The 27983-nt window shown below is 42.9% G+C and overlaps 1 protein-coding gene across 7 annotated transcripts; it reads right to left on the reverse strand.

The window, feature by feature from the left end:
- Positions 1-84: 84 nt before the first annotated feature.
- On the reverse strand, positions 85-27983 carry LOC135542335 (protein TESPA1-like). Of its 7 annotated transcripts, none has more exons than XM_064969225.1 (15): positions 27293-27983; positions 26381-26663; positions 26065-26107; positions 24446-24489; positions 24284-24337; positions 23564-23600; positions 23350-23400; positions 23001-23087; positions 22661-22869; positions 20729-22194; positions 20459-20546; positions 19559-19729; positions 4519-5030; positions 3485-3636; positions 85-3131 (listed from the first exon to the last, which is right to left on the reverse strand). In XM_064969225.1, exons 2-10 carry the CDS (start codon positions 26613-26615, stop codon positions 21257-21259), a joined length of 1698 nt encoding a protein of 565 aa, XP_064825297.1. In that variant the 5' UTR covers positions 26616-26663; positions 27293-27983; the 3' UTR covers positions 85-3131; positions 3485-3636; positions 4519-5030; positions 19559-19729; positions 20459-20546; positions 20729-21256. The 7 variants fall into 7 exon arrangements, with proteins under 7 accessions (XP_064825297.1, XP_064825292.1, XP_064825293.1 ...); XM_064969220.1 differs by having other exon boundaries at positions 86-3131; positions 26381-26647; positions 27293-27982; XM_064969221.1 differs by having other exon boundaries at positions 86-3131; positions 4953-5030; positions 26381-27983.

Below are 27983 nucleotides of genomic sequence, written 5' to 3' on the forward strand. Positions count from 1 at the left end.
GTTTGCTGCACTGAAAGTAAAGGGGCTGAATAATTTTGCACGCCCAATTTTTCAGTTTTTGGTTTGTTAAAAAAGTTTGAAATATCCAATAAATGTCGTTCCACTTCATGATTGTGTCCCACTTGTTGTTGATTCTTCACAAAAAAATACAGTTTTAAATCTTTATGTTTGAAGCCTGAAATGTGGCAAAAGGTCGCAAAGTTCAAGGGGGCCGAATACTTTCGCAAGGCACTGTATGTACTGTGAGACGCCTAAGACAGCGCTACAGGGAGACAGGACAGACAGCTGATCATCATCGCAGTGGCAGACCACGTGTAACAACACCTGTACAGGGTTGGTACATCCGAGCATCACACCTGCGGGACAGGTACAGGATGGCAACAACAACTGCCCGATTTACACCAGGAATGCACAATCCCTCAGACTGTCTGCAATAGGCTGAGAGAAGCTGGACTGAGGGCTTGTAGGCCTGTCGTAAAGCAGGTCCTCACCAGACATTACTGCCAATAGCGTTGCCTATGGGCACAAACCAACCGTCGCTGGACCAGACAGGACTGGCAAAAAGTGCTCTTCACTGACGAGCCGCGGTTTTGTCTCACCAGGGGTGATGGTTGGATTCACGTTTATTGTTAAAGGAACGAATGTTACACCGAGGCCTGTACTCTGGAGTGGGATCAATTTGGAGGTGGAGGGTCTGTCATGGTCTGGGGGGTGTGTCACAGCATCATCGGACTGAGCTTGTTGTCATTGTAGTCAATCTCAACGCAGTGTGTTACAGGGAAGACATCCTCCTCCCTCATGTGATACTCTTCCTACAGGCTCATCCTGACATGACCCTCCAGCATTTCAATGCCACCAGTCATGCTGCTCGTTCTGCGCGTGATTTCCTTCAAGACAGGAATGTCAGTGTTCTACCATGGTCATTCCCACCAGAAATGTCTGGAAACTTGCAGGTGCATTGGTGGCAGAGTGGGGTAACATCTCACAGCAAGAACTGGCAACTCTGGTACAGTCCATGAGGAGGAGATGCACTGCAGTACTTAATGCAGCTGGTGGCCACACCAGATACTGACTGTTACTTTTCATGTTGACCAATTTGGTTTGGATGCAGTAAATGAATAATATCTGCAGTGTACTGCAGTTGAACTTCAATTACACTGAAAATTTACTGCCTAAAAAAACTGTAAATTGGATGCAGTATTAGCAGCATACTGCAGTTATACTTGACTCTAACTGCAGTTATACTGCACTCTGACTGCAATCTTTTTTCGTAAGGAGGTAGAGCAACTGGGGAGACAGGTGGAGGAAACGTCTGTCCATCACCAATTCTGTTTGGAGCGATTTGCTGCATCCAACACGACATACGGTTGGATCTACACAAGGTAGGTCATAATAACAGTAATAATAATATAGAGAAGAGAGGATAAAGAGTGCTGCTTTACTTCAATAAAAAGAACAATATATGGTATCAAAAGGATGCGCATCGTGTCTCCGCTGAATCCAGGGATAACCATTATGGTGGACAAAGGTTTCCTTGTGGACGACTGTGTGCCCTGCAAGGTATACAGACCGACTTTTCTCTTAAAGAGATCACAAATGCCAGCAGCAGAAGTCAGGGAGATGCAATCCACCACTCGGCTGAGGGTCCATGTGGAGCGGCTGATTAGCAGAACGAAAGATCATAAGCTGTTTGACACTCATACCGCTCTCCTTCACTGGGATCAACCAGCTCTACACCGTTGCCTGCCTCCTCATCAACTACCAGAATGGGCCGCTGGTCAAAGCTTGGGCAAAGGACTAGTGATGATGTCAATTTCAATACGATTAGACTGGTAACTGGATTGGCCTGTTTTTTTCTCTGCTTCTGCTTATGTTCAGTGTTGCAGGTCTACAGGCCTGCACTCCACTATTTTGTCCAGTGATTTCACTAACAAACGCAGAACATTTGACATCAATATAATACATTTGTTGGATTCGGGGGGATAAAACAGCACAAAAAAGTGGTTATCTTTCATAATATAATGCCTTATACCTCATAACATTAGGAAATAATATATGCTAGAAATAATCACAGATAAAGGGAAGATGTACAAAAGTTTAAAAATATATATTTTAAAATTAATATTCATCAGAATGAAAAAACAAGACTATGGTTATTGATAATTGATATTTCAACAAGTCATCTCTGGAAAAAAGTGTACATTTTACATTTGGATACATTTTACCTAGGAGAGTAATAAAAAAATGGCCAGCTTTCTCTCTGATTGCTTCCCAAACTTGGCAGTCTGTGAATGTGCTGTATCAGCATGTCCTCCTGGGCATATACCACAAAGTCACACCACTCCAAACCTGAGATCAGCATCTTACCTTGTAGCTGCTAGTAGTATGCATGCTGGTGTTTCAGTGCTGTTGCACCATTCTGGGTCTTTAGGTAAGGGCAGTCCACGTAGCTCTTGACATTTGGGCACTTTATCTCCAGAAGGCCAAATGATGGACTCTCTGTGGGGTCCATCACGAAATACCCAAAGCCAAGGGGCATCTGGGTAGATAAGAAATGCACAGCGGTAACTGTTGACATTCTGGAGAACACAACGGCAAACACCATCTATACAGACCTCTCTTCATCTCTGCAGACTGAAGAGTTCCCCTGAGGACTCTGTCAGCCAGGTGTTCTGCAGAACTCTGCCCCCTCACATGGCAGACCTCTTTGAAGCCGGAGGAGGTTATGCGTGGCTTGTGAAGGTGATGCCCCTCCATTAATAAGCTATGCACTCTCATAGCACTCTCGACCTTGTGGGCCAATGTAATTGCCAGTGAGCTCATGTGTAGGAGTTCATGCTCACTATGGAGAAATATGCACACAGATGGGCCAAGACTGTAGCCATCAAGTGGCAGAGATGGAGGGGGGGCATCTTCACGCGAAGTGATGTTGCGAGTTGTTGTAGCAGGCTGCTGGTATGCCAGGATGCTCCCTGACTGGACTTCACCAATGCCAGAATCCACTAATGGGACCTCAGTGGCCATGTCCATTGTAGTGACCAAAGGGGCTGTAGCATTGGCAAAGTTCCTGTACACCTCTGCCACTTAGATGACAGGCAGCACCCCTGGTGACACCTCTATAGAAAGTACTCCTGTGATAAAGACAAAAAAGGAATTTCAGTCATAGGCCATATCAGGAAACCCCTAGTTCTTACTGCCTGGACACTTGTGTCGATTCAGAAGGATTGGCTGTAGGTATAAGCTTGATGGTAATAACTGCACCTTGCCCATTGATTGGCTGGGTGGAATTGTTGCCATCTTGCTTTTAACTACCCCCTTTCGATCTACACAAGTGTCTGGAGTTCAGGGACCACTGGGGAGTGTTTCTTGATTGGCATGTAGTTTGGCATGTAAATAAGGCATAGTGGCTACACAATCAAATGCCTTTATTTTTAAAGCAGTTGTCAAAGATTAACTCAGATTATGAGAAATTATCCACATTTACCTCACTCCCTCAACCAGTCTCTTCTCTTTGGGTCTTGCTGACAGGAACATCCTCCTGTTAGGAGGGCCTGGCTTCAACCTCTTGGAATAACAACGGGCACTTAGATCATCACATCACTACCGTTCAAAAGTTTGGGGTCACTTAGAAATGTCCTTGTTTTTGGAGGAAATTTTGAAAGAAAAGCAAATTGTCAATTTTTTGTCCAATAAAATAACATCAAATTGATCAGAAATACAGTGTAGACATTGTTAATGTTGTAAATTACTATTGGAGCTGGAAAGGGCTGTTTTTTAATGGAATATCTACTGTATATAGGCGTACAGTAACAATCACTCCTGTGTTCCAATGGCACGTTATGTTAGCTAATCCAAGTTCATAATTTTAAAAGGCTAATTGATCATTAGAAAACCATTTTGCAATTATGTTGGCACAGCTGAAAACTGTTGTACTGATTAAAGAAGCAATACAACTGGCCTTCTTTAGACTAGTTGAGTATCTGGAGCATCAGCATTTGTGGGTTTGATGACAGCCTCAAAATGCTCAACACTGTGTACTACTCCCTTCACAGAACAGCACAAACTGCCCCTAACCAGAATAGAAAGAGGAGTAGGAGGCCCCGGTGCACAACTGAGCAAGAGGACAGTACATTAGAGTGTCTAGTCTGAGAAACAGACGCCTCACAAGTCCTCAACTGGCAGCTTCATTAAATAGTACCCGCAAAACACCAGTCTCAACGTCATTAGTGAAGAGGCAACTCGGGGATGCTGGCCTTCTAGGCAGAGTTCCTCTGTCCAGTGTCTGTGTCCTTTTGCCCATCTTAATCTTTTCTTTTTATTGGTCAGTCTGAGGTATGGATTTTGCATTGCAAATCTGCATAGATATTCCATAATAAATCTTCCGTTTCCAGCTACACTGTATTTCTGATCAATTTGATGTTATTTTAATGGACAAAAAAATGTGCTTTTCTTTCAAACTTTTGAACGTTAGTGTATATCATTCATATTAGCCTTCAATAACCATTCATACTTCCTTACCATTGTTCTTGGCATGTGCCACCTCTGCTCACTCTCAGTGCAACTATAGATGGGGAAACTGCACCAATCCCAGATTGAGAGTAGTTTGCTGTCTGGTTGAGCAGTGCAACTGTGTGGTTGCACAAAGTACTCCCATTAACACAGGAGCAGCGGCAGTGGGCCAGGATTACAGGGAGTGACTCCTTTAACACAACAGTGCTGTTCAAATGTAGGTAAGTAAACAAACCAAGAACAATAGAAACAGACTGACAGCTCAAAGAAAGAAATCCGCAAACTAGTTTCTGGGGAGCCTATTAAAAATTCACACCTTAAGTGAATTATTTAAAACGTGACACTTAAACTGTGCTACGTTGACTACACTATCTAGTTAATCAATTTCCAAGTAGCCTCGCTGTGCTGCCATTCTGTTAGAAGGTAACAGATCATTTTATTACCGTGGTTAATATGGATTTTCTTTGTGTTCCATGGCGTTTATCGCCCCCCCTAATGGAGCTTTCTGGTACTTAGAAAGACTGTAAGGAAACAGGAAAAGACACGCAGAGAAGCAGCTAAAAACAACGCTACGCTGCAGTTATTTCTTGCCACGCATCAGCCTCAGAAAATATTTGTTTGTAAATTCGATTCAAGCATATTGCTAGTGATGATAATCTTGTTATTGATAGAATTGCTTACTTATCAATGTTAGTTGGTTGCCTTGCCTTTCATGTGTGCCATCAGCTGTATTACTTTGCTCGTGCCTCATGTAAATGAATTGTAAAACATGCAATACTGTAGTTTTGTTACTGTTTCTAGTGTAATATGCTTTGTTATTGTACAGAGGTGGTTGCACATTATTAGACTAATGAAAGGAGTTAGCTAAATGTTACTCATATGATACTTGGCTATATGGTTTGGCAACATGCTGTTTCAGTATGATATGTTGGATAAAGGAATAAAGACAGACACCAATGTCAAGTTCAATAGCCTTGTTTGTGCATTGTACAAATCCTTACACATGGAGTCCGGGGAACAGTCCGGCTAGTCGAATACCTATCAGCTAGACTCCGCAACATCATCCTTTTCAATAGAAAGTGCAAACATAAAGGCATAACATTAAGTTCTTAACAGTCAGGTCATAACAATAGAAAAAGCATGACATTTTCTTTTTACTTCAGTTGTCATCTTCCTTTTTTAATTTTAGTTTATTATTTAATAAAAATATATATATTTTAATTAACCGAGGGCAAGTTAACAGTCTCTTGCTTACAGAGTAAGCCTGTCCGGTGGCTTACACAGCCAACCAACCTGTGAGTAAGTATTGGCTCTGACAGGGGTAGGATTAGGGCCACGAGCTGGAGAGCTTGGTGGGGTAGAAGCCTCACCTTCAGTTGGCTCATGTCTCAATTCTGCGCCCCTTACCCTTAGGCCTGGACTGTGATCCAGCTCATCTAGGTGAGTGTATGGCGTGTTCTGGTTTATCTGCTCTGCTACGCGCAGATCCAACCGATTGCGACGGTAGAGGGAGCCACCAACATCCACCAGGTAAGAACGTGGTGCAACTCTCTGCAGGCATGTGCCCAGCCTCCAAAGTCCTGTGTGGTCTCCCGGCAGAGGTTTCATCCTTATCGTTTCACCCACCTCCAGCTCTGGTAGGTCTCAAGCAGTCCGGTCTTAGAAGCACTTAGCGAGCTGATTTCTGTGACACAGTTTGTCCGTGACGCCAACCATGACTCAGTGCTCAAGTAGCTTGTTAGCTATGGGGATGGTAGTCTTCAGACGTCTGGACAGAAGGCGTTGTGCTGGGCTACTGTCCATGGTTTCGGGGGTTGTGTTCTACCACTGTAAGATCGCTTTCCATGGGTCGTTGCTGTCGCGCAAGGCCCTGCTTAACAGGTTTTTTGCAATCTTGACAGCTGATTCTGCCTTGCCATTTGCTTTTGGGTGTCTTGGAGAGGAGGTCACGTGGTCAAACTCCCATTCTGAAGCGAAAAGCTTGAACTGTGCAGTGAATTGTGGGCCATTGTCCGTGATTACCTTGTCAGGATGATCTTGCCTTGCAGTCAGGGAGCAGTTCAATTTCCCAAAAGTCAGAGTAGTGATCAACAATGAGAAGATAGTCCTTTTGTCTGTGGCTGAATAAGTCCATGCTGACGATTTGCCAGGCCCTTGTGGGCAGTTCGTGTGACATCATGGTTTCCTTTTGCTGTTCATGAGCGTACTCGTTGCATGTGGTACAGTTGCTGACAAAGTCTTTAATTTCTGCTTGCATGTCTGGCCAGTATAATGTTTCACGAGCCTGGCGGTAGCATGCGTTACCTCCAACGTGACTGGAGTGTATGCAGGTACATCTCTGGACGTCGTGATTTGGGAATAATGACCTTCTGACATCTGAACAAGACACCATTTTGCATGCTGATCTCATCTCGAAAGGTCCAGTATTCTCTCACTGTGAAAGGTGTCTCCTTTTTCAGGTATGGCCAATCTGCGAGAGCTATGGACTTCAGTGACTGTAGGTGTTCGTCCTTGTCAGATCTGGGCTAGGCGGTGATCTGTGACGTTTAAGTATTCTGCCTGATTGATCTGTTGAACATCTTGTTGTTCCTGCTGTAGAAAACAGATGGCCTGCCGCTGATAGACAGTGCCTCTGCCTGTACATTGTGTTGTTGCCCTACTCAGTGTGTTGCTGATGTACATCTCCTGTCCTGACCGCCAGGAGTCAGGAGCATGCTTTGAAGCCTCTTGGGCGTATTGAGGAGAGGTTTACTGAATATGGAAATTAGTGGTTTGTGGTCAGTTTCAGCGGTGACCAGCTCTCGCTCATATAAGTAGTGAGAAGACGATGCTGAGGCACTCTTTCTCAATTTGTGCATAGTTTTGTTCGGTGGGGGTAAGCGCTCTCGAGGCATACGCAATGGGCTGACCTTCCTGCATAAGGCAGCATCCAAGTCCCCTTTGGCTGGAGTTGCTCTGGATTGTGACAGGCTCCATGACGTCGCAATAGCGCAACACTGGCATGGATGAAGCCAGAGATTTCATCTCCTGCACTGTGGCCTTGTGCTTGGGTAGCCAGTGCCATGGTGTGTCTTTGTCCAGTAACCGGAGCAGAGGCTCTCAGACTGCTGATAGGTTTGGCATGAACTTTTACTCCTTTTGCATCAGACGGGTTTGGCATGTCGAGGATCGCTCTGACCTTGTCTGGGTCCGGCTTCAGGCCTTTTACCGAGAGAATGTGGCCATGGAAGTGGACGTCTTTCACCTTGAACTGCAGCTTCTTCAGGCCAAGACGAAGCTTAACTGATCGGCAGCGCTCCATCAGTGCCATAAGCTTCACATCGTGGTCGCGTTCTGCTTCTTCGTCTGTGTCACCACAGCCTACAACCAGGACATCATCGGCGATGGGTTCAATGCCCTTGAGCCCAGCCAGTAACTCGTGCTGTTTGCGTTGGCATATCTCAGGTACCACTGAGACACCAAATGGGAGCTTGAGCCAGCGTTTCCGACCCCAGGGGGTCCAGAAGGTAGTCATGAAACTGCTTTCTTTGTCTAGCTTGCATTGAAGGAATGCATCTTGGGCATCCACCAAGGTGAAAATAATGGCCTTGGGAAGCTTTTAGAGGATATCCTCTAGTGTCGGCATGATGTAGTGGGATCGTTTCAGTGCTTGGTTCAGATGCTTTGGGTCGATGCAGACCCTCAGCTTCTCTGTTTTTTTCACTATGACCATATTGCTGATCCAGACAGTTGGTTCAGTCACAGATGTCATGTGGCCATCAGCCTCATACTTGTCCAGCCGGGCCTTCACAGCCACTTGCATTTGCAATGGGCACATTGTGAGGAGCACACTGGACTGAAGTGATGCTCTCATCCACTTCAAAGTGTACTTCCCCAGGCACAGATTCAACGGGCATGTTGAATACATTGTCATATCTGTTGAGTAGTTGTTCTTTGGACAGGGGTCCATGCTGGACATGATCCACAATGTGCAGGTCACTTGGTACAGTGAACTGCATCAGTCACAGGCGTCCGCATGTAGAGCCTGAGAGGAGAGGATGTTGACTGGTTTTCACAATCTCAAACTCCAGCTTGTGTTTGCGTCCCCGAATAACACATTCGGTCTCAAAGGATTCATAGAGCTCATTAGCTCTCCTGATTACAGCTTTAGTCTAGTATCGCTGGGCAATAGATGTGTGTCAGGTGCCAGATTGATTTTGTCTTTATAGCTCATTACGTTGCATGTAGCACCCGAATCCAGTTGACATTGTTGTTGCTTGTTGTGTAATCGTAGTGTCACAAACCATTTCTTCCCTCTTGAGTGTACAGCCCCAATGGATTCATGCATGTAAATGTCACTTTCACTGTTCAGCTCTGAACATTGAGTGATATCATCAACACAGTGAATCTTGCCCTCACTCACCCTCCTTTTGCTTTTGAGACACTTTTGCAAAGTGATTATTAGTTCCACAAGATCTGCATGGTTTTCCATAGGCAGGGCAGTGCTCTTTGCCACATGTGTGTGTATTCCCACAGTATTTACATGCTACTGGGCTCTCTGTGTTCACCGTTTGTGGTGAATTACTCTGCCTCGATTGGATTTGTCTGAATGTCTGCCAAGCAACAGCGTGAACAGTATCAACGTCGGAGCATGGGGTTTCGGTTTCCATTGCTCTCATTCTCATGTCAGTGACTTCAGCAGTGCGGCACATTTCGATGGCAGTTACTATTGTTAAGCCTCTCTCTCTTAGTAGACGCCGGCGCGTATCCTCATTTGCAATTCCCAGTACTATTTTGTCACAAATCAATTCATCTTTCAACCCCCTGTATTCACAAGTGGCAGATTTCTCTCTCAAACGGGTTACAAAGTTGTGTACTGACTCACCCTCTTCCTGTTTGCAGCTTCCGAAAACGAACTGCTCGTAAATGACTTTTCTGGCGGGTTTGAAGTAATTCTCCAATGCATCCAATATAGACTTTGCATCACACTGTTGTCGTGCTGTGAGGGTGAGAATGTGCCAGTAGATATGCCTGCATTTGCTGCCCATTAAACTTCTCAGAGTTGCAGCTTGTACCTCGCTGGGTTTCTCATGTAGACCGGTCGCCAGCGCAGTCCTTGATTACATCCCTGAAGTTGTCCCAATTAGTATTCCAGTCCCCTGTGAGAACCATGGGATTTGGTGATGTAATGTTTGCTGCAATAGCGATAGAATAGGAGATTTCTTTGCCTTCAGTCATCGAGGTAGGTAGTGATGCTAGCTAGCCAGCTAGTTGATCAGTGTTGTGAGTAGGAAACAGAGTGTGTTCGCATATGGAACGTAACTGCGCCTACACTGTACTTAGCTACAAAAATAACAAACGCGTGTTTTCCGAGCCACTTCTGATACCATGTTTCAGTATGATATGTTGGATAAAGGAATAAAGGCAGACACCAATGTCAAATTTAATAGCCTTGTTCAAGCATTGTACAAATCCCTACACATGGAGTCCGGGGAACAGTCCGGCTAGTCGAATACCTATCAACTAGACTCCGTAACACATGCCAGATACATGGTACCTTGGTACGTGCTTTGTATTTATGCAACTTTAACTTGAAATGTATAATGTACCGCTACAGTATGTCGATGTGAATTGAATACTAAAGTATAGTCTTTTCTGTATTTTGCAGTTTCACAACATAAATGTTTTCAATATATTCATTCAAGACAAGTCACGCCTTGGGAGTTTTATTGAAGACTTAGTTGTTAGCTATCTGTATAGTTTTGCATGGGAACGCAATTCCAGGACAGAATACTCGTCATTATTTTTAGGCACTTATTAATTCCCAGGAACTTGTTTGTAACAACCCAAACAGTAAAACTTTGTGCTTGCTATATTCATCCTACTCTCAAACTGTGTAACTTCTCGGATTTCCTCATTGACCTGTAACAAGTCACCCTCATGCTGATCTATCCTGTCACCTGATCTTTGTTGGAAACTGAGAAATTACAAATAAAACAACTTAACCTTTTAGGAAAAATGACTACTTAAAAACCTCCAGAGGATTGGACACTTTTTTTTAAACATTTTCGCCTAAAATGACATACCCAAATCTAACTGCCTATAACTCAGGCCCGGAAGCAAGGATATGCATATTGCTACCATTTGAAAGGAAACACTTTGAAGTTTGTGGAAATGTGAAAGGAATGTAGGAGAATATAACACAATAGATCTGGTAAAAGATAATACAAAGAAAAAACCAACCGTTCTTTTGTATTTTTTGTACCATCAACCTTGAAATGCAAGAGAAAGGCCATCATGTATTATTCCAGCCCAGCTGAAATGTAGATTTTGGCCACTAGATGACAGCAGTGAGACTGATCAAATGAACCATTGTATTTCTGTTCAAACTTTTGTACCAAGACTGCCCAAATGTACCTAATTGGTTTATTAATAACTTTCCATGTTCAAAACTGCACTTTCCTCAAACAATAGCATGGTATTATTTCACTGTAATAGCTACTGTAAATTTGACAGTGCAGTTAGATGAACAAGAATTTAAGCTTTCTGCCAATATCAGATATGTCTATGTCCTAGGAAATGTTCTTGTTACTTACAAGTTCATGCTAATCGCATTAGCCTACGTTAACTCAACGTCCCGCAGGAGACCCACCAATCCTGAAGAAGTTTTAACCTTTCTGGGACAGGGTCTAGTTTCCTGAATTTATGCCTGACTGACGTGCCTAAAGTAAACTGCCTGTTACTCAGGCCCAGAAACCAGGATGTGCATATAATCGGGAGCATTGGTTAGAAAACACTTTGAATTTTCTAAAACTGTTAAAATAATGTCTGAGACTATAACAGAATTGATATTCAGCCCCCTCCTGTACTCCCTGTTCACTCATGACTGCACTGCCAGGCACGACTCCAACACCAACATTAAACAGTGATCACCGAATATGACGAGATAGCCTATAGGGAGGAGGTCGGAGACCTGGCTGTGTGGTGCCAGGACAACAACCTGTCCCTCAACATGATCAAGACAAAGAAGTAATTGTGGACTACAGGAAAAAGAGGACCGAGCATGCCCACATTCTCATCGATGGGGCTGCATTGGAGCAGGATGAGAGAGCTTCAAGTTCCTTGGTGTCCACATCACCAACAAACTAACATGGTCCAAGCACAACAAGATGTATGTATATGTAGATTGTTGTTGTTGTTGATATTTGTCCTTCAAAGAGGGAGTTAGGTTATTTTAAAAAAATAATAATAATAATTTATACAAAAATCATAAAAATAGCCAAAATACAATGAAAATATATTTTTTAAATATATATATATATATATATATATATATAAATATATAAAATATTTCAAAAATATATAACTAACATGGTCCAAGCACACCAAGAAAGTCGTGAAGAGGGCACGACAAAACCTATTCAGGAGACTGAAAATATTTGGCATGGATCCTCAGATCCTCAAAAGGTTCTGCAGCTGCACCATCGAGAGCTGGTTGCATCACTGCCTGGTATGGCAACTGCTCGGCCTCCGACCGCAAGGCACTACAGAGGGTAGTGCAAACGGCCCAGTACATCACTGGGGCCAAGCTTCCTGCCATCCAGGACCTCTATACCAGGCGGTGTCAAAGGAAGGCCCTAAAAATTGTCAAAGACTCCAGCCACACTAGTCATAGACTGTTCTCTCTGCTACCACACGGCAAGCTGTACCAGAGCACCACGTCTAGGTCCAAGAGGCTTCTAAACAGCTTCTACCCCCAAGCAAGGAGACTCCAGAACATCTAGTCATATGGCTACCCAGACTATTTGCAGTGCCCCTCACCCCCTCTCACCCCCTCTTTACACCACAGGTACTCTCTGTTGTCGTCTATGCAAAATCACTTTAATAACTCTACATACATGTACCTATTACCTCAAATAACCGGTGACCCAGCACATTGACTCTGTATCGGTACCCCCCTGTATGTAGTCTCGCTATTGTTATTTCACTGCTGCTCTTTAATTACTTGTTAACTTTTATCTCATATTCTTATCTGTACTTTTTTTTATTTTACCTGTGTTGTTGTTTAGGGCTCGTAAGTAAGTAGAAAATGATAAATACCTTATTTACATAAGTATTCAGACCCTTTGCTATACAACAAAATTGAGCTCTTGTGCATTGATCCTTCGATCCTCCTTGAGATGTTTCTACAACTTGATTGGAGTCCACCTGTAGTAAATTCAATTGATTGGATATCATTTGGAAAGGCACACAACTGTCTGTACAAAAGGTCCCACAGTTGACAGTGCTTGTCGGAGAAAAAACCAAGCCATGAGATCGAATGAATTGTTCATAGAGCGCCGAGACAGGACTGTGTTGAGGCACAGATCTGGGGAAGGGTACCAAAACATTTCTGCAGCAATGAAGGTCCCCAAGAACAGTGGCCTCCATTCTTAAATGGAACGTGTTTGAACCCACCAAGACTATTCCTAAAGCTGGCCTCCCGAACAAACTGAGCAATCGGGGGAGAAGTGCCTTAGTCAGGGAGGTGACAGAGCTCTTGAGTTCTTCTGTGGAGATGGGAGAACCTTCCAGAAGGACAACCATCTCTGCAGCACTTCATCAATCAGCCTTTATGGTAGAGTGGCCAGACGGAAACCCCTCCTCAGTAAAAGGCACATGACATCCCCCTTGGAGTTTTCCAAAAGGCACCTAAAGACTCTCAGACCATGAGAAACAAGATTCTCTGGTCTGATGAAACCAAGGTTGAACTTGCGGAAACTTGAACCATCCCTACAGTGAAGCATGGTGGTGGCAGCATCATGCTGTGGGGATGTTTTTCAGCGGTAGGGACTGAGAGACTAGTCAGGATCGAGGCAAAGATTAACACAGCAAAGTAGAGAGAGTTCCTTGATGAAAACCTGCCCCTGAGCAATCAGGACCTCAGACTGGGATGAAGGTTCATCTTCCAACAGGATAACGACCCTAAGCACACAGCCAAGACAACACAGGAGTGGCTTCGGGACAAGTCTCAATGTCCTTAAGTGGCCCAACCAAAGCCCGGACTTGAACCCAATCAAACATGTCTGGAGAGACCTAAAAATAGTTGTACGGCAACGCTCCCTATCCAATCTGACAGAGCTTGAGAGGATCTACAGAGAAGAATGGGAGAAACTCCCCAAATTCAGGTGTGCCAAACTTGTAGCATCATACCCAAGAAGACTCGAGGCTGTAATCGCTGCCAAAGGTGCTTCAACAAAGTACTGAGTAAAAGGTCTTACAGTTGAAGTCGGAAGTTTGCATAGACTTAGGTTGGAGTCATTCGTTTTTCAACCTCTCCACAAATTTTGTTAACAAACTATAGTGTTGGCAAGTCGGTTAGGACATCTACTTTGTGCATGACACAAGTCATTTTTCCAACTATTGTTTACAGACAGATTATTTCACTTATAATTCACTGTATCACAATTCCAGTGGGTCAGAGGTTCACATACACTATGTTGACTGTGCCTTTAAACAGCTTGGAAATTCCAGAAAGTTATGTCATGGCTTTCGAAGCTTCTGATAGGCTGATTGACGTCATCTGTCAATAGGAGGTGTACCTGTGGATGTATTTCAAAGCCTACCTTCAAACTCAGTGCCTCTTTGTTTGACATCATGGGAAAATTCAAAGAAATCAGCCAAGACCTGAGAATTTTTATTTTAGACCTCCACAAGTCTGGTTCATCCTTGGGAGCAATTACCAAATGCCTGAAGGTACCACGCTCATCTGTACAAACAATAGTACGCAAGTACAAACACCATGGGACCATGTAGCCTTCATACTGCTCAAGAAGGAGACGCGTTCTGTCTCCTAGAGATGAACGTACTTTGGTGAAAAAGTGCAACTCAATCCAGAACAACAGCAAAGGACCTTGTGAAGATGCTAGAGGAAACGGGTACAAAAGTATCTATATCCACAGTAAAACGAGTCCTATACCGACATAACCTGAAAGGCCGCTCAGCAAGGAAGATGCCACTGCTCCAAAACCACCAAAAAAATAGACTACGGTTTGCAACTGCACATGGGGACAAAGATCGTACTTTTTGGAGAAATGTCCTCTGGTCTGATGAAACAAAAATAGAACTGTTTGGCCATAATGACCATCGTTATGTTTGGAGGAGAAAGGGGGATGCTTGCAAGACAAAGAACACCATCCCAACCATGAAGCACAGGGGTGGCAGCATCATGTTGTGCGGGTGCTTTGCTGCAGGAGGGACTTCACAAAATAGATGGCATCATGAGGTGGGAAAATATGTGGATACATTGAAGCAACATCTCAAGACAGGAAGTTAAAGCTTGGTCGCAAATGGGTCTTCCAAATGGGCAATGACCCCAAGCATACTTCCAAAGTTTTGGTAAAATGGCTTAAGGACAACAAAGTCATGGTATTTAAGTAGCCATCATAAAGCCCTGACCTCAGTCCTATATAGAATTTATGGCCAGAACTGAAAAGGCGTGTGCGAGCAAGGAGGCCTTTACAAACCTGACTCAGTTACACCAGCTCTGTCAGGAGGAATGGGCCAAAATTTACCCAACTTATTGTGGGAAGCTTGTGGAAGGCTACCTGAAACGTTTGACCCAAGTTAAAGAATTTAAAGGCAATGCTACCAAATACTAATTGAGTGTATGTAAACTTCTGACCCACTGGGAATGTGATGAAAGAAATAAAAGCTGAAATTAAATTCTCTCTACTATTATTCTGACATTTCACATTCTTAAAACATAGTGGTTATCCTAACTCACCTAAAACAGTGAATTTTTACTGGGATTAAATGTTAGGATTGGGAAAAACTGATTTTAATTGTAATTGGCTAAGGTGTATGTAAACTTCTGACTTCAACTGTATGTAAATGTGATATTTCATTTTTTTTATAGAGACAATTTCTAAAAGCCAGTTTTTACTTTGTCATTAATGGGTATTGTGTGTAGATTGATGAGTGGGAAAACAATTTAACATTTTAGAATAGGGCTGTAACCTACCAAAATGTGGAAAAAGTCAAGGGGTCTGAAACCTTTCCGAAGGCACTGTTCTGAATCGACTATCGTCGCATCTACAATGTAACCACATGGACTTGGTGAAGTACCTCATCCAAGTCTGTGGTTCCTCCTTCTGATAAGACTGTGGCACATCCTCTTCCAGGTCCTAATAATTATTATAATAATATGGTTATTATGTGCTAAAAGAGCAAGGACTTCCTTATTACTAAAACCAATTCAAATGTACAGTTTCACTAGTCATCTAACTCAAGCATTTCAACTGTGGCGTTCACAGTAACAGGTAGCCAGGGAGACATGCAAATAATTACCAAATCCCATACGTTAATATTGAAATATAAATTACTTTACTCTCAAAATACTTCCAATATTCTAAAAATATTTCCACTTTAATCTGTAAATATTGCCACTTTTTAAAGTACTATCCATGCAAAAACAATTATTCAAGTACCACCACCCATCTGTTGATTATTTTTTTTCTCTTCACTTGGCCTTAATACTCTTGCGTACTTCTTATTTGACATAACTATTGAGCATTAAAATAAAATGTGTGTGAGCCTGTGTATTTTGGACTTATTTGTTTCATAGGCTATTGCATATTGCAGGCAATTATGACCGCAACAGGAATAATACCTTTACGTTACTTCAATACTCACATGAAATCTTCCCACCAGCCCTCCACTAATTGCTACTGGTCAGATTCCTGCTAACAAATCCAAGCCAAATCAATAGAGGTGCAACGGCTAGGGGTACTTGAGAAGAGGTTTGAGAAACTGTTAAATGAAACAATTCTCTGTCTTTAGCACTAGCATCCATCCACTTGCTCCCACAGGCAGTGGCACATCTAAATAGCCAGTCAAGTGGAACTCTGTAGCTAAGATGTTGTCCAGGCTCCATGATGTTCCTGTGGACCTGAGGAGCAGCCATGAGATGGAGGCAGAGGATGATACTTTTACCCTAGTGAGACATGGGGTGTAAATCATTTTTACCTATGGTGCTCGTTGATGGCCTCTCTAAGCAAATAGTATTTAAAAAATATATTGCTGCTGTGCTCGTCTCTTGATACGTCGTCATTGTAAATAAGAGTCTGTTCTTAATTGTCTTCCTTGTACATATAAAGGTAAAATAAAATAAAAACATTTGCATGTGTTTGTATGTGAGATTCTGACTCCATTGTACCGTTGCCTCCTCTGTTGGCAGCAGGGGGGAAGCAGGGAAATGTAAAGGTTTGGGCTGTACATCTGATGGACTCTGAGGAACTCAGCAGGAGAGATGAGGAGCCACCCTCTGGGCATATCCAGCTCTAATTTATGCTCTCTGCTCCATGCCCTCGCTGAGGAACAGCGCTTCAATGTCAGCTATCTCAACATAGGTAAATATCCCCCATTTTACTGGGGTCAGGAGTTTTCCTTACCATGGCCTGATTAGGAAAACTAGGCACTGGTGTTGTTCCTCATTTATCCATCACCACTCACTACTGCATTATCTCTATAATTCACTCCTCAGCAATATTCCTTCTAATTTTGTTTCAGCAATGAGCAAATTTCAGGTCTGCTGAGCGCAAACTTGAAGCCAGCATCAGGTGGTCAGTCTCAGTGGCATATGAGAGAGCAGCAGACTGAAGGTCCGCCTCTCAACATCCCTCTGCTCTCCCTTTCTTCCACTGACACTGACAAAAAAGGGACACAGTCTCCCAGATGATGGCGAAACTTGAGTCGTACCGCATTAATTCTGCCTCATGCAGAAGTTCATGTTACTCCTATGAACAGAGAAAGTTAAATATTCCTCGCTATTAAAAAAGACCCAGGCTGCTAATAATAACAACAACGCAAGCCTATATATACACTTTTCTACTCATTCATTACTGCTGCAGGGCTTGTTGTAGTGGAAATAGAGTGAGTGGACATAGGAAGAAGTTGCATTTCAGGGCTTATAAAAGTGTTAAATACAAAGTTTTGACAGTGCTGAGTAAGAACTTAAACATGAACTCACTCATAAAAACAACATATCTTTGCTGTTTACTCTGGGCCTTCCAAGAAGGCAGAGTTTGTACCTTCAGACATTTCAAAATGGCAACAGTTCGCGCACAGGGCAGCTGAATCGGGTGTTTAAAAAAAAAAATGGGTGATCGACTAGGAATGCCTTGGAGATCAACCAGTTAGTGACCACTGCTCTAGAACGTTTGAGTGAAGTTCAATATCGTGCTTCTCTCTGTGGGCTGATATTTCTGTGCAGCAGTCCCTGGGCAGTCTCACGGTTACTGTTGAGAGGGAACATTGCTCCTCAGTATTTAGTATCCTACATGTATGGCTTGACGCTGGCAACAAACAATAGAGGATTTGGTAACTAATAAACAGATCTGGCAACCAGGCTAGAGATGGTCTTTATTGTATTGAACCTAACGTAGGTTTGTTAATTTTAACTTGTTGTTCAAGAGGGGCGCAGTCTGAGCGATCTATGCCAGAGTCTGTTAGAGCTATCCACTCAGCCAATCAGTGTGCCACGGCTTCACACCCACTCCGGACGCTGCCCGTGCCAGCGCAGCCCACAATGCACTGCAGTACCTTAAAATCATAGCCAGGGGGAAGTGAGCAGGAAGTGACTCCGTCTTCCAGACCCAACTCGCTCTCCATGGCCAACCTTGACACTGGTCACATGACATCCACCTCTGAGGATGGAGCATCCTGCAATCAATGGTTGTCAAGGGACATGACCATGATTGACCTATTCCACAAGTTTATCCAGAATTATGCATGATGAGGGAATTGAGATTTCTCCCCCCACACATCCCCAAAGTCCTTCTCTCTGTGTTTTTTATTCCATTTCTATATGACCTGAAGATATGGGATTTCCTTAGAGGATGCGTCCCTATACCATTGAAGATATAGGCTAGCCCTTGATGCTCTCCTATACCTCTGAAGATATTCCCCATAGCCTTAAATGCCCTCGATTGCCTACCCTGACCATTCATTTGGATGGTCAGTCACCCACCTTCTCAGCTGTAACATGCTTAGAGACAGACTCTGCAGGGAAAGGGCAGAAGACAATTTAAAAGAAAAAAAAAAGAAAATTTTACTGTAGCCTCAATAACCCTTTTTCACACCTAAAATGGTTCTCATTGATTGAAAAATGACCTTGGTTGCCTTTTCATTACTAAGTACATTGTCGTCGACCATTTCTCCCCCATTATCACTTCCCCTGGATAACTGTTGCAAGTAAAGTATAATTTGGTGCACTTATAAAGTGGACATTTTAATTAGGAATTCTTAAATTGGAGACCTATGTATTTTTATCTACAAGACTCACCCGGTCTGTCTTACATGCCTGTCATTAGTTGGATTATACGGAACTATGTATTAAGGCCTTTAGAAAAGTACTCTGATAACTATGAAGGTCTACGTTTTACATTTGAATTGTTTAACATCTGAAGTGCAAAATGTTATTTTATGATTATTGGAAATACATTTTAAACATTGGGTACTTTACCATTGAATTTATTCATTTTCAGACCTCACAAAACCCAGTTTTAAATTGTGTGACAAGATGCTACTGTGATTAAAATGTGTAATCTTAGGGTGTCGCAAGTTTTAATAGCTGTTGAAGCAATGTTGTCTTATGTGTTTGAGTAGCTGGTTACTCTCAAAAAACCATGTCCATGGTCCTTAATTAACTTCGGTAACACAACTACTATGATTTTGAATTGATAACATTACGTACCTCAACTGTGGGTGTGTTCATAATGTCTGAAATAGAGCATCAAATTGAGATGGAACTACATTATTACTTCCTGAATTGACTGCCATTTAAATTGAATTGACCCCAACCCAGTTGCTGACTAATCTTTTCTTCATCTTCCGTTACATGCTAACCTGAACTCAATATTCTCCCATGTTTACTCCCAAGAGTTCAGATACAAATCAAATCAAATTTTATTTGTCACATACACATGGTTAGCAGATGTTAATGCGAGTGTAGCGAAATGCTTGTGCTTCTAGTTCCGACAATGCAGTAATAACCAACGAGTAATCTAACTAACAATTCCAAAACTACTACCTTATGCAACCATTGGTTGATGCAATGCCTGCGCATCGAGTCAGGCAGGAACTCAACCCTTATCAGTCTGTCAGCTCTTGTCTCTGTCAGTGGAGTAGACTGAAGAGATGACGTCTTCATCAGCATAGCCACTACTGTCTGATTGCATGCTGTCCCCTCGAACCACCAGACCTACACAGAGACAAAGACATATACACTGACACTGTCAGGTCTACACAGAGAGAAACACAACCACACTTACATGGCGCGTAACCCTCGAACTCCCAGGCCTGCATACTGTACAGGCAGATAAACACACAGTCAGCTCGAACGCAGATTTAGTTACACAGTCATACTCATGTCACTTAACCCTTGAACCACCACCAGGCCTACAACATACACACACAGATGGATACACAGTTATATTCTATTCATGGATTTAACACGTCAGGCCTGCATTACAATACTTCCCAGAATAAAACATGCATGGGTTGGCCAGAAATTCACCCACACTTTACTCAACATTTCCAGTTAGCTGACAATCTTAAAGAACAAGAATGTGAGAAATTCTTATTACGAGAAGGTGTGAGAACAAGTGGTGAACGCACCCCTTTCTTCACACACACACATATATGCATGCACAAATGCACACAGCAACTCATTCACAGCTAACGTGACAACAGCACTGCCCATTTGAGGAACAGTATCAACCACATTCACTTTCAAACTGTAAATTGAAACGGTTGTGTGTTCCTGTGAAATTAAACGGACGTCACTTTCAGCACATTGGCTGCTCCGAATCGCGGTAGTCAGTCACCTTTCACTAAACAACTACTTTGGTAGTAAGCAGATGTACACTGTTAATATCACTCAGTTCAGCTGAATATGACCATGATGTATCAATGAAGACTATGAACTCACCTGTGTTTTGATTGACAGTAGACAGTGACAAAGATGTTGACCTTATGGTTTCTTGCTGTCCAAAGTCTTCCTCCCCTGCACTATGTACCTGTTGTTAAACAAAATTGGAAAACAGGTGGTCAGGAAAACTCCTGGCTCCAAGTATATGTCAGGCAGCCATGGGTGGATAGGTAGTCGACTACGCCACCTAGATGTGTCAATAAGCCCTAGGAAGTCAGACTGGAGTAGATTGTGCCATATAGGTTAAATCCCCAAAATTATGTCATTTACCTCCTCTAGCTCAAAGGAGTTGGCCTGTTGAAGACTGTGGGATGCCTCCCCTTGGACCCCGATTGGTGGTGGTTTCAGAGGACTCAGGCACCACTTGTTCTCCCATACACCTGGATAATACTGGGCTGCTGAAGGCACCTCAGTGGTACCACCACTGGGAGTGAGAACCATCGCCGGTGTGTATGCAGAACTAAAACTACAAGCCACATCAGTTACAGTGATTAGACAAGGGGACCTCTTTCCACTAGGGAGCTTTATGGGCACGAACGTTGACTCCACCAGTGTCCCAGTTTCTCCCAAACAAGAGTCACCCTCAGACTCAGCCTTTGGAATGGTAGTTATGGCGACCTCTAAACTCTTGGCTGAGTTATTGGTAGTTAAATCCTTCTCCTCCCTGGATTTGTGTAGTGCGTCTGATGTGGTGAAGGACTGGTCAGATCTGACATTCTCACAGGACACAACAGACGACAAAATGGTCGCCATCTGTGTGCTATTATTCCACTGTTGTAGTTGACTGCTGTAGAGTGCCTAGTGCACACTCTCAACGACCTGAGGACATATGACGTCATGGGTAACCTTGGCAACCGGTGCCACCACTGCTGCCCAGTCTGTGGGATGAATTGTGTTGTGAGTTTCTCCAACCTCACAAGTAGAACTTGGAGTAGTAAGGCAAAAGTCCAGCTTCATTCTACTACTGGGTTCTCGCTGACCTGATTCTGAAAGTGATGATGCTCGAAGATTTGGAGTTCCATCGGTGTCTCTCTCTCTCTCTAAATCAGCCCCTTCCCCATCTGATGACGATCCCTGGTCCAACCCCTTGCCTCTGACTGTGTCTCTATGTCCCTGTGTCTCTGTCGCTCTGTCCTTGACCAGATGTGGCTCCACAGAACTAATCAAACTACTATGCCCTGTGTCCATATCCTGTACATCTGATAACAAACCCTGCTCCATCTCCTTGTCACTGACTGTGTCTATGTGTCCTTGTGTCTCTGTCTCTCTATCCTTCACCATAGTACTCGTGTCCACAGCAGCACTCATCCCATTACTGTCCCCTGTATCCTGATTATCCTCCTCCATGTCTCTGGATACAGCCTCTGCCTTGGCATTCTCCAGGACCAGTCCCACCAAGTCAGGCAGGCTGCTTCTCTTCTTGGGGGACAACCCAGACCCAGGTCCGGAAGAAAATCCCTGACCGTGGCAGGCAGAGTCCGAGCCTAGCTGGGTGGAACCACCAGAACTAGTATACAGGCACATCTTAGAAACCGTGTCCTTAAATCGCTCCACTGGAGACCTCGGTTTGCTGCGAACGCTTCCCATGAAGCGCCGTCCAGTCTGCTTGTCAGCGGTGGGGGAGATGCTGAACTCGGGAGGGGAGAGCTTCTGAAGGGGCATGTGGGACACATGGGAGTAGAGGGAGTAGAAGGCATTGGCCATGGCTGTTAACACCTCTACCTGCCTGAAACGACCTGCAGGGGGGAGGTGCGTTCATCAGGACAATTGAAAGAGAAAACAACCATTTGTTTTGAATGTTCTGGCTGCCTAACACACAGGACAATGAGATGCAGTAACGTTTTTTGTTTATAGCAAAAACTGAGTATAATGTATTTATTGTATGTTAGGATGATTGGTGGAGAAACATACTATACTGACAGTGCTATGTAAATGTAGACCGAATCACTGTCTATTTAGAGATTAAGCTCTTTAAACCATTTGAACTGCATAAAAAGTGCTGCATAACTAAAGTTATTATGCAAATGAAAGTTGACTCATGTACAGACTCTCTATACCTGGTTGTGTTGTGGGTGGGTGTTTATGACAATGATGATCATTACCACAGTAATGTGTGGGATTCCGACACAATGGTGGTGTGTGTGGGTGCGTGCGTGCGTTTGTGTGTGTGTGTGTGTCTGCGTGCATGCGTTTGTGTCTTACCGGCCAGAGAGAGTCCTGGGTCCTCCTGTCGGAGGCGGTACAGTTGGGACTGGAGGAAGAGGCGGAAGTTGATACCGTGAAGCTGGGAAGGGAAGTTGAGGAAACGGGTGGGGATGCGGTCTGTAACATCAGGCTCGTCACATCCGAACCCCAACTCGTACAGAGTCTCCTCTGCATCCTCTGCACACAGTTGCAGCACCTCAGACACACTGGGGTGTGTGTGTATGTGAGTGGTGGGGATGGAGAGATAGAGGGAGATAGAGATGTCCTGACAGATTGTATATACTATATGACTGTTAAGACTGTAACATAAGGTTGATAGTGGTTGGTCCTAACACACCTTGACGCCTTACTGGTGCTGTTGGAGAAGCCACTGGAGGCAATACTGTAACCGAGGTGGAGTAATGCCAGCCTCTGACGGGGAGTACTGCAGGAACAAAGAGATGAGATCAACATGCGACAGGTGAAAAATAAGCAATGAAACAACTTAAAAAACAAACCAGAATTATTATAGTAACAATGTAATAATGGTTGAAGCATGCCTGTATTCAACAGATATCATATGTTAATGTAATCGTATTTAATGTACTAGTAGCTGGAAAAATGCATAAAGAGGGATAGTCAAAATAAACTCTAGAATATAAATATAGCTTGCCATATGTTATAGTTTGTGGGTTGCTCTAACTGACCTGGTGGTGACTTCACCTCTGTGAAGATGTTTGGGTGGCGGAAGCAGCACCCTACACAGGCACCAGTCAGCAGGCACCACAGTGGGAAGATAAAAGCAGGTCAAGCTCAAGTCATGTCAACCAAACTTGACAAATCTAAACCTCCCTCTGAATAGGAAGGAATTTGGTGCATAATTTCTGTAATGAAACATTCTTCATATTCCATTTATCTTACCTCAGTTCTGAGACTCCTTTGACATTTAATGCTGTAGCTGTAAAACATAAAAGTTTGAGTGAAAACAGAACACTGTGTGTGTGTGTGTATGTGTGCGAGCGTGCGCATTTGCATTCATGCTTGTGTGTGCGCATCTTCCTCCCAGATCTCTGTGACATTTGGCCCTTAGTGTTGTGAGGCTCCAGTGAGTGTTGGCTCCTCTCGTTGCAAACATGCTATTATTATTGCTTTGTATATTGGGCCAATCTTATAGAGTTTCCGTCAGTCAGCAGCTAAATCACATGCACCAGGATGTCAGTCACTCATGGAAGAGGTGAAGGCTTGAGGTTTGATGCTACAATGAGTACATGTTCCTGGTGTACTATCAGTGGAGAAGCAGTCCTTAGACATGAGGATGGGGTATATCACCAACATGTACAGACTTCTACTCTGAATTTCAATGGAACATTTAAAAATTGAAAGTGTCCACTATTCAAACAGGTATAATATTGGATAAAAGGCCTATGTTCTTTAAACATATTCAGTAATGGAAAATTAGTTTGAATAGGAATAGCAAAAACAAAGAGGAAGATGGTCATACAGAGGCAGGAACAAAGATGAAAATAACCTTTTTCCAAAACATTCATGATGCTCTCCTACTTTTCCTACAAAGCTATTTCCTGCTTTGATTATTTAATATGGTATGCGTGTCATTGGGTTTATGTTCTCTTTTATCCTCACCCTCGGCACCCAGACTCAGGTCATCTTCAAAACTGTTCGCTTTCAGCAGAGACTCTGGAAGAGGAGAATAAATTATCAAATAGAAGCGGAGAGACTACAGTCAGTGTTTTATGCCGACCAGTCGGTAGATTGCAGTGACGGCGGCTTTATTGTCAGACTTACCAACAGTCAGAATATTGCTAGAGTTCTCTGAGTCTGTCTTCAGCCTAGTAAAAATATATAACGTACACCAAAACAACATTTTAGGATTCTGTATGGAGGAATGTGTAAGGGTGTGAACTGGCGGCAGAGAAGTCAGACGCAGGAGAGAAATAACTGTGTTTCCAACGACGCAGTTTATTGTAAAAAAAAACCACAGGAAAGAAAACATAATAATTAAAATCAATGGGTAACATAACCCCGACGCACACCAGTACAGACGTACACATACACTTACAATAAACAATCACCGACAAGGACATGAGCGTTAAATACACAACATGTAATTGATGGGATTGGAACCAGGTGTGATGGAAGACAAGACAAAACCAATAAAAATAAAAAATGGGATCAGCGATGGCTAGAAGGTCGGTAACATTAAAAAATGTATTACTTGTTCAACAAAATCTCTGTCTCTGAGCAATTGTATTAGTATAAAATAATATCTAACTTTTTTTGAGCATATTATTATAAAATAATAATTTGGTGTGTGCTTCTTATTTGTCCTATTTCACACAAGTACATGTGTGTATTAATACACATATCCCAACTCTTCCTGAGATACTCTTGGAGAGTGGGGTCACAGCCAGAGCCATAATCAACGGTGACCCTGAAGCAATTAGGGTTAAGTGCCCCATTTCTTTTACAGATTATTAAAACAGAAGTTCACTTTGTCGGCTCGTGACCTTTCCGTTACTGGCCCGATCCTCTCACCGCTAGGCTACCTGCCATCCTAGATATCTATTTTATACAGTCATTTTTGCTCATCTTTATCAAGGGTGTCAATTTTGCAGACCACAGTATACTATACAGCTCTGGATCAAACCTATAGGCATGATCTCTAGCTAGCTATCCTCCCAGTCTGTTCATTAAAGCTACAGCTTTTTAAAAGTCGGTTCACTTCCTACATAGGAGATGCTCGCAGGCTGAGTGATTAGCAGTCAGATTGTCAAGTCACGTTAACCACAGATGTTTTAAGAACGCCCCAACATTTCTTATCTGACATGATTTTAAATCAGATTCTATAAAACCCACAAAATAGCCTGAACATCCAAGTTCACACACCAGTTTAGCCACATTTTCAGACTCAACTTGATCAGCCAAGTTAGCCATGATCATTAGTAACACATGTGTAATTGCACAATAGTGAAGTTTGCATCCAGTGATGGAACAATTGCTTTTCTGTGCTTACATGACTACAATTTTCTGGTCAACACATAACTGGAACAATCAACAGAACAAAGAGTACTTTTGTACCATTTCCTATGATGCAAACTTGGGACTATAAACACCAAAAGCATTCAAATAGAATGTCCTTTAGTATAAACAGAGCCAAACTAGTTCTAGAACCAAGGTGTTTTGGAACAAGAATCCAGTTTGGGCAATGCCATTGACCTGTTTCCATATTCTAAACAGAATTCACATCTGTAACATTTCCCCAAACGGTGGGTGGTTTACCTAGACAATTTATTTTTATCGTTTAACTTACCAGTTGCCACTGGCTGACACATCATCCTATTAAGAGTCTTTCTTGTAAATGTAATTTCAAAGTCAAACTTTGCACGGCATGCTCACTCACTCACCCACAGCCCAGAAGCCAGCTCTCAATCTTTCCTGCAGAGCATCCTGTGGAAACAGTGGACATAGAACAGTCTGGGTGAGCATTCAGCATTCAGAAAATTAAAACTTCTTACACTCTTTTTTTCTGTGCTTTGTCACAAAGATGTGTGATGCATCATTAAGTGGCCAACCGCCTACATATGAGTTATAAATATACCAGACTAAGCAGAGTTTTAACCCCCTGCATGTTCTTTTCTTTATCACACAGATATCTTACAGTAATAAATCAATGTCACTCAAATGTGAATTCTTAATCAAGCTACCAAAATGAGAACTGACCATCTGAGAAGACGTCGTCCTCTGATGCAGACTGGTGTTGATCAGAGGGATGGGTGTATGGTGGTCCATGTGGGGCAGAAGGATGGGTATATCCTGGTCGTTGTAGGGTAGATGGGTGGGCAGAGGGGTGGATGTATGGTCCTGGTACCTGTGGATCTAGTTCTTCCAGGGTTAGCCACTGTCGACTGGTCTGGACCCAGGCCTGGCGCCTGGTCGTAGAAGACGGGCTCTCCATCAGACCGCTCACCTATTCACTCAACAGCTCACCTATTCATTGAATAGGCTACTTCAATAATTATCAACTGGGAGAACCCAAATCGTGAAGTAAGTACTGTATCAGTAGGTTTATATTGACACAATACATCCAAACCAGGACCATCCAAATGATAGTTTCAGTGAAACTACAGTAGCCTACAGGGCATTTCATGCAGGAACATTTAACCCCCTGATTTATAATCTAGTACAGCTGGTTGGAATAGCAAATTATTACATTATTGAAATGAACAGCTGCAATTTTAAAAGAATTGACACCACACACTCACTCAAATCAATCCATAAGTAGATAATCATCATAAGTCACAAACTCACAAAATAATTGCAATTATGTTAATGTTGTGCTGAAAAATAATAGCCTACATGACAATCACATTAGAAGTTCCCTCTTAGAAAAATAAAGTTATTATATTATATAGCTTAACAACTGCCAATATTTGTAGAAAGCTTTCAGTGAACATAATTACTCATGTCAAATTTGATACAACTTTATTTCACTGCTCAAGCAAAAACAAGGACATATTTAGCTGAAAATGGCTGAAAATCCAAACGCATGCAGATGCTGATACCAAAGTAGGCCTACAGTAATATATTTCAATAACTAATGTAGAGACAAGCAAATCTTCATTTCAAGCCTACCTTCACTGGCGCACCGCAGGTTTCAATTCTGGTTTCTCCCACTGCGCTCACCAGTCTCGACTCGTGTCTCTTATTATCAGAATAGCACTGCTTAACGTTACATCATCCAGGTTTTCTTCAGTTTTTCTGATGACAATCTACTTAAACTGTTTATCAAGTACAAATGTTGAGACTATCAACACATCGCCTAGGCTACATGTTCGCGACTGTCTCGTTCAACTGTCTCTTTAGGCGCAAATACAGAGAAGGTAAAAAAGGAAGTGTGGCTTCAAGTGAAATAAATTAACATTGCGACACATCCTCCCGGCAGTAAAAGAAGCCGACACATACACACTGTAGAATAGCTAGTCTAAAGACGAAGAGCTGACGGTAGCCCTCTTTATGCCTGCTGGTGATAACATGCGCCCTGATAATTTAGTAGCAGGTTCAGGAGAATTTACGCTGCAGGTTAGAATAGGGAAAGTTGGGGAAATGGTTGGCTAAATGGGGGGCAAATGGTTTACTTTTGAGGTCAATTTGACAAAAGCTGTATCCCATCTAGACATGACCCTCGAAGTTGGAGAGACACGCAGACAGTTGGCCCAGCCTGGTCTCCGTGCATCTTTTATTATTGTGGATGTAAATCCGAGACACTCAGTTTATTATGATATGTTATGTTTAGTTTGATATGCATTAATTTGTGGATATCCAT

This window comes from Oncorhynchus masou, chromosome 6 (genome assembly GCF_036934945.1).
Source record: "Oncorhynchus masou masou isolate Uvic2021 chromosome 6, UVic_Omas_1.1, whole genome shotgun sequence".
NCBI lineage: Eukaryota > Metazoa > Chordata > Actinopteri > Salmoniformes > Salmonidae > Oncorhynchus > Oncorhynchus masou.

Bases quoted from the DNA above. Each gene is read 5' to 3' on its own strand.
- LOC135542335 (XM_064969225.1), bottom strand. From the start codon at position 26,615: ATGGAGAGCCCGTCTTCTACGACCAGGCGCCAGGCCTGGGTCCAGACC. The intron at 26,108-26,380 runs GTCAGTTCTCAT...CTGTTTCCACAG, and splicing joins GGACGACGTCTTCTCAGATG to GATGCTCTGCAGGAAAGATT. The intron at 24,338-24,445 runs GTAAGTCTGACA...CTCCTCTTCCAG, and splicing joins TAGCAATATTCTGACTGTTG to AGTCTCTGCTGAAAGCGAAC.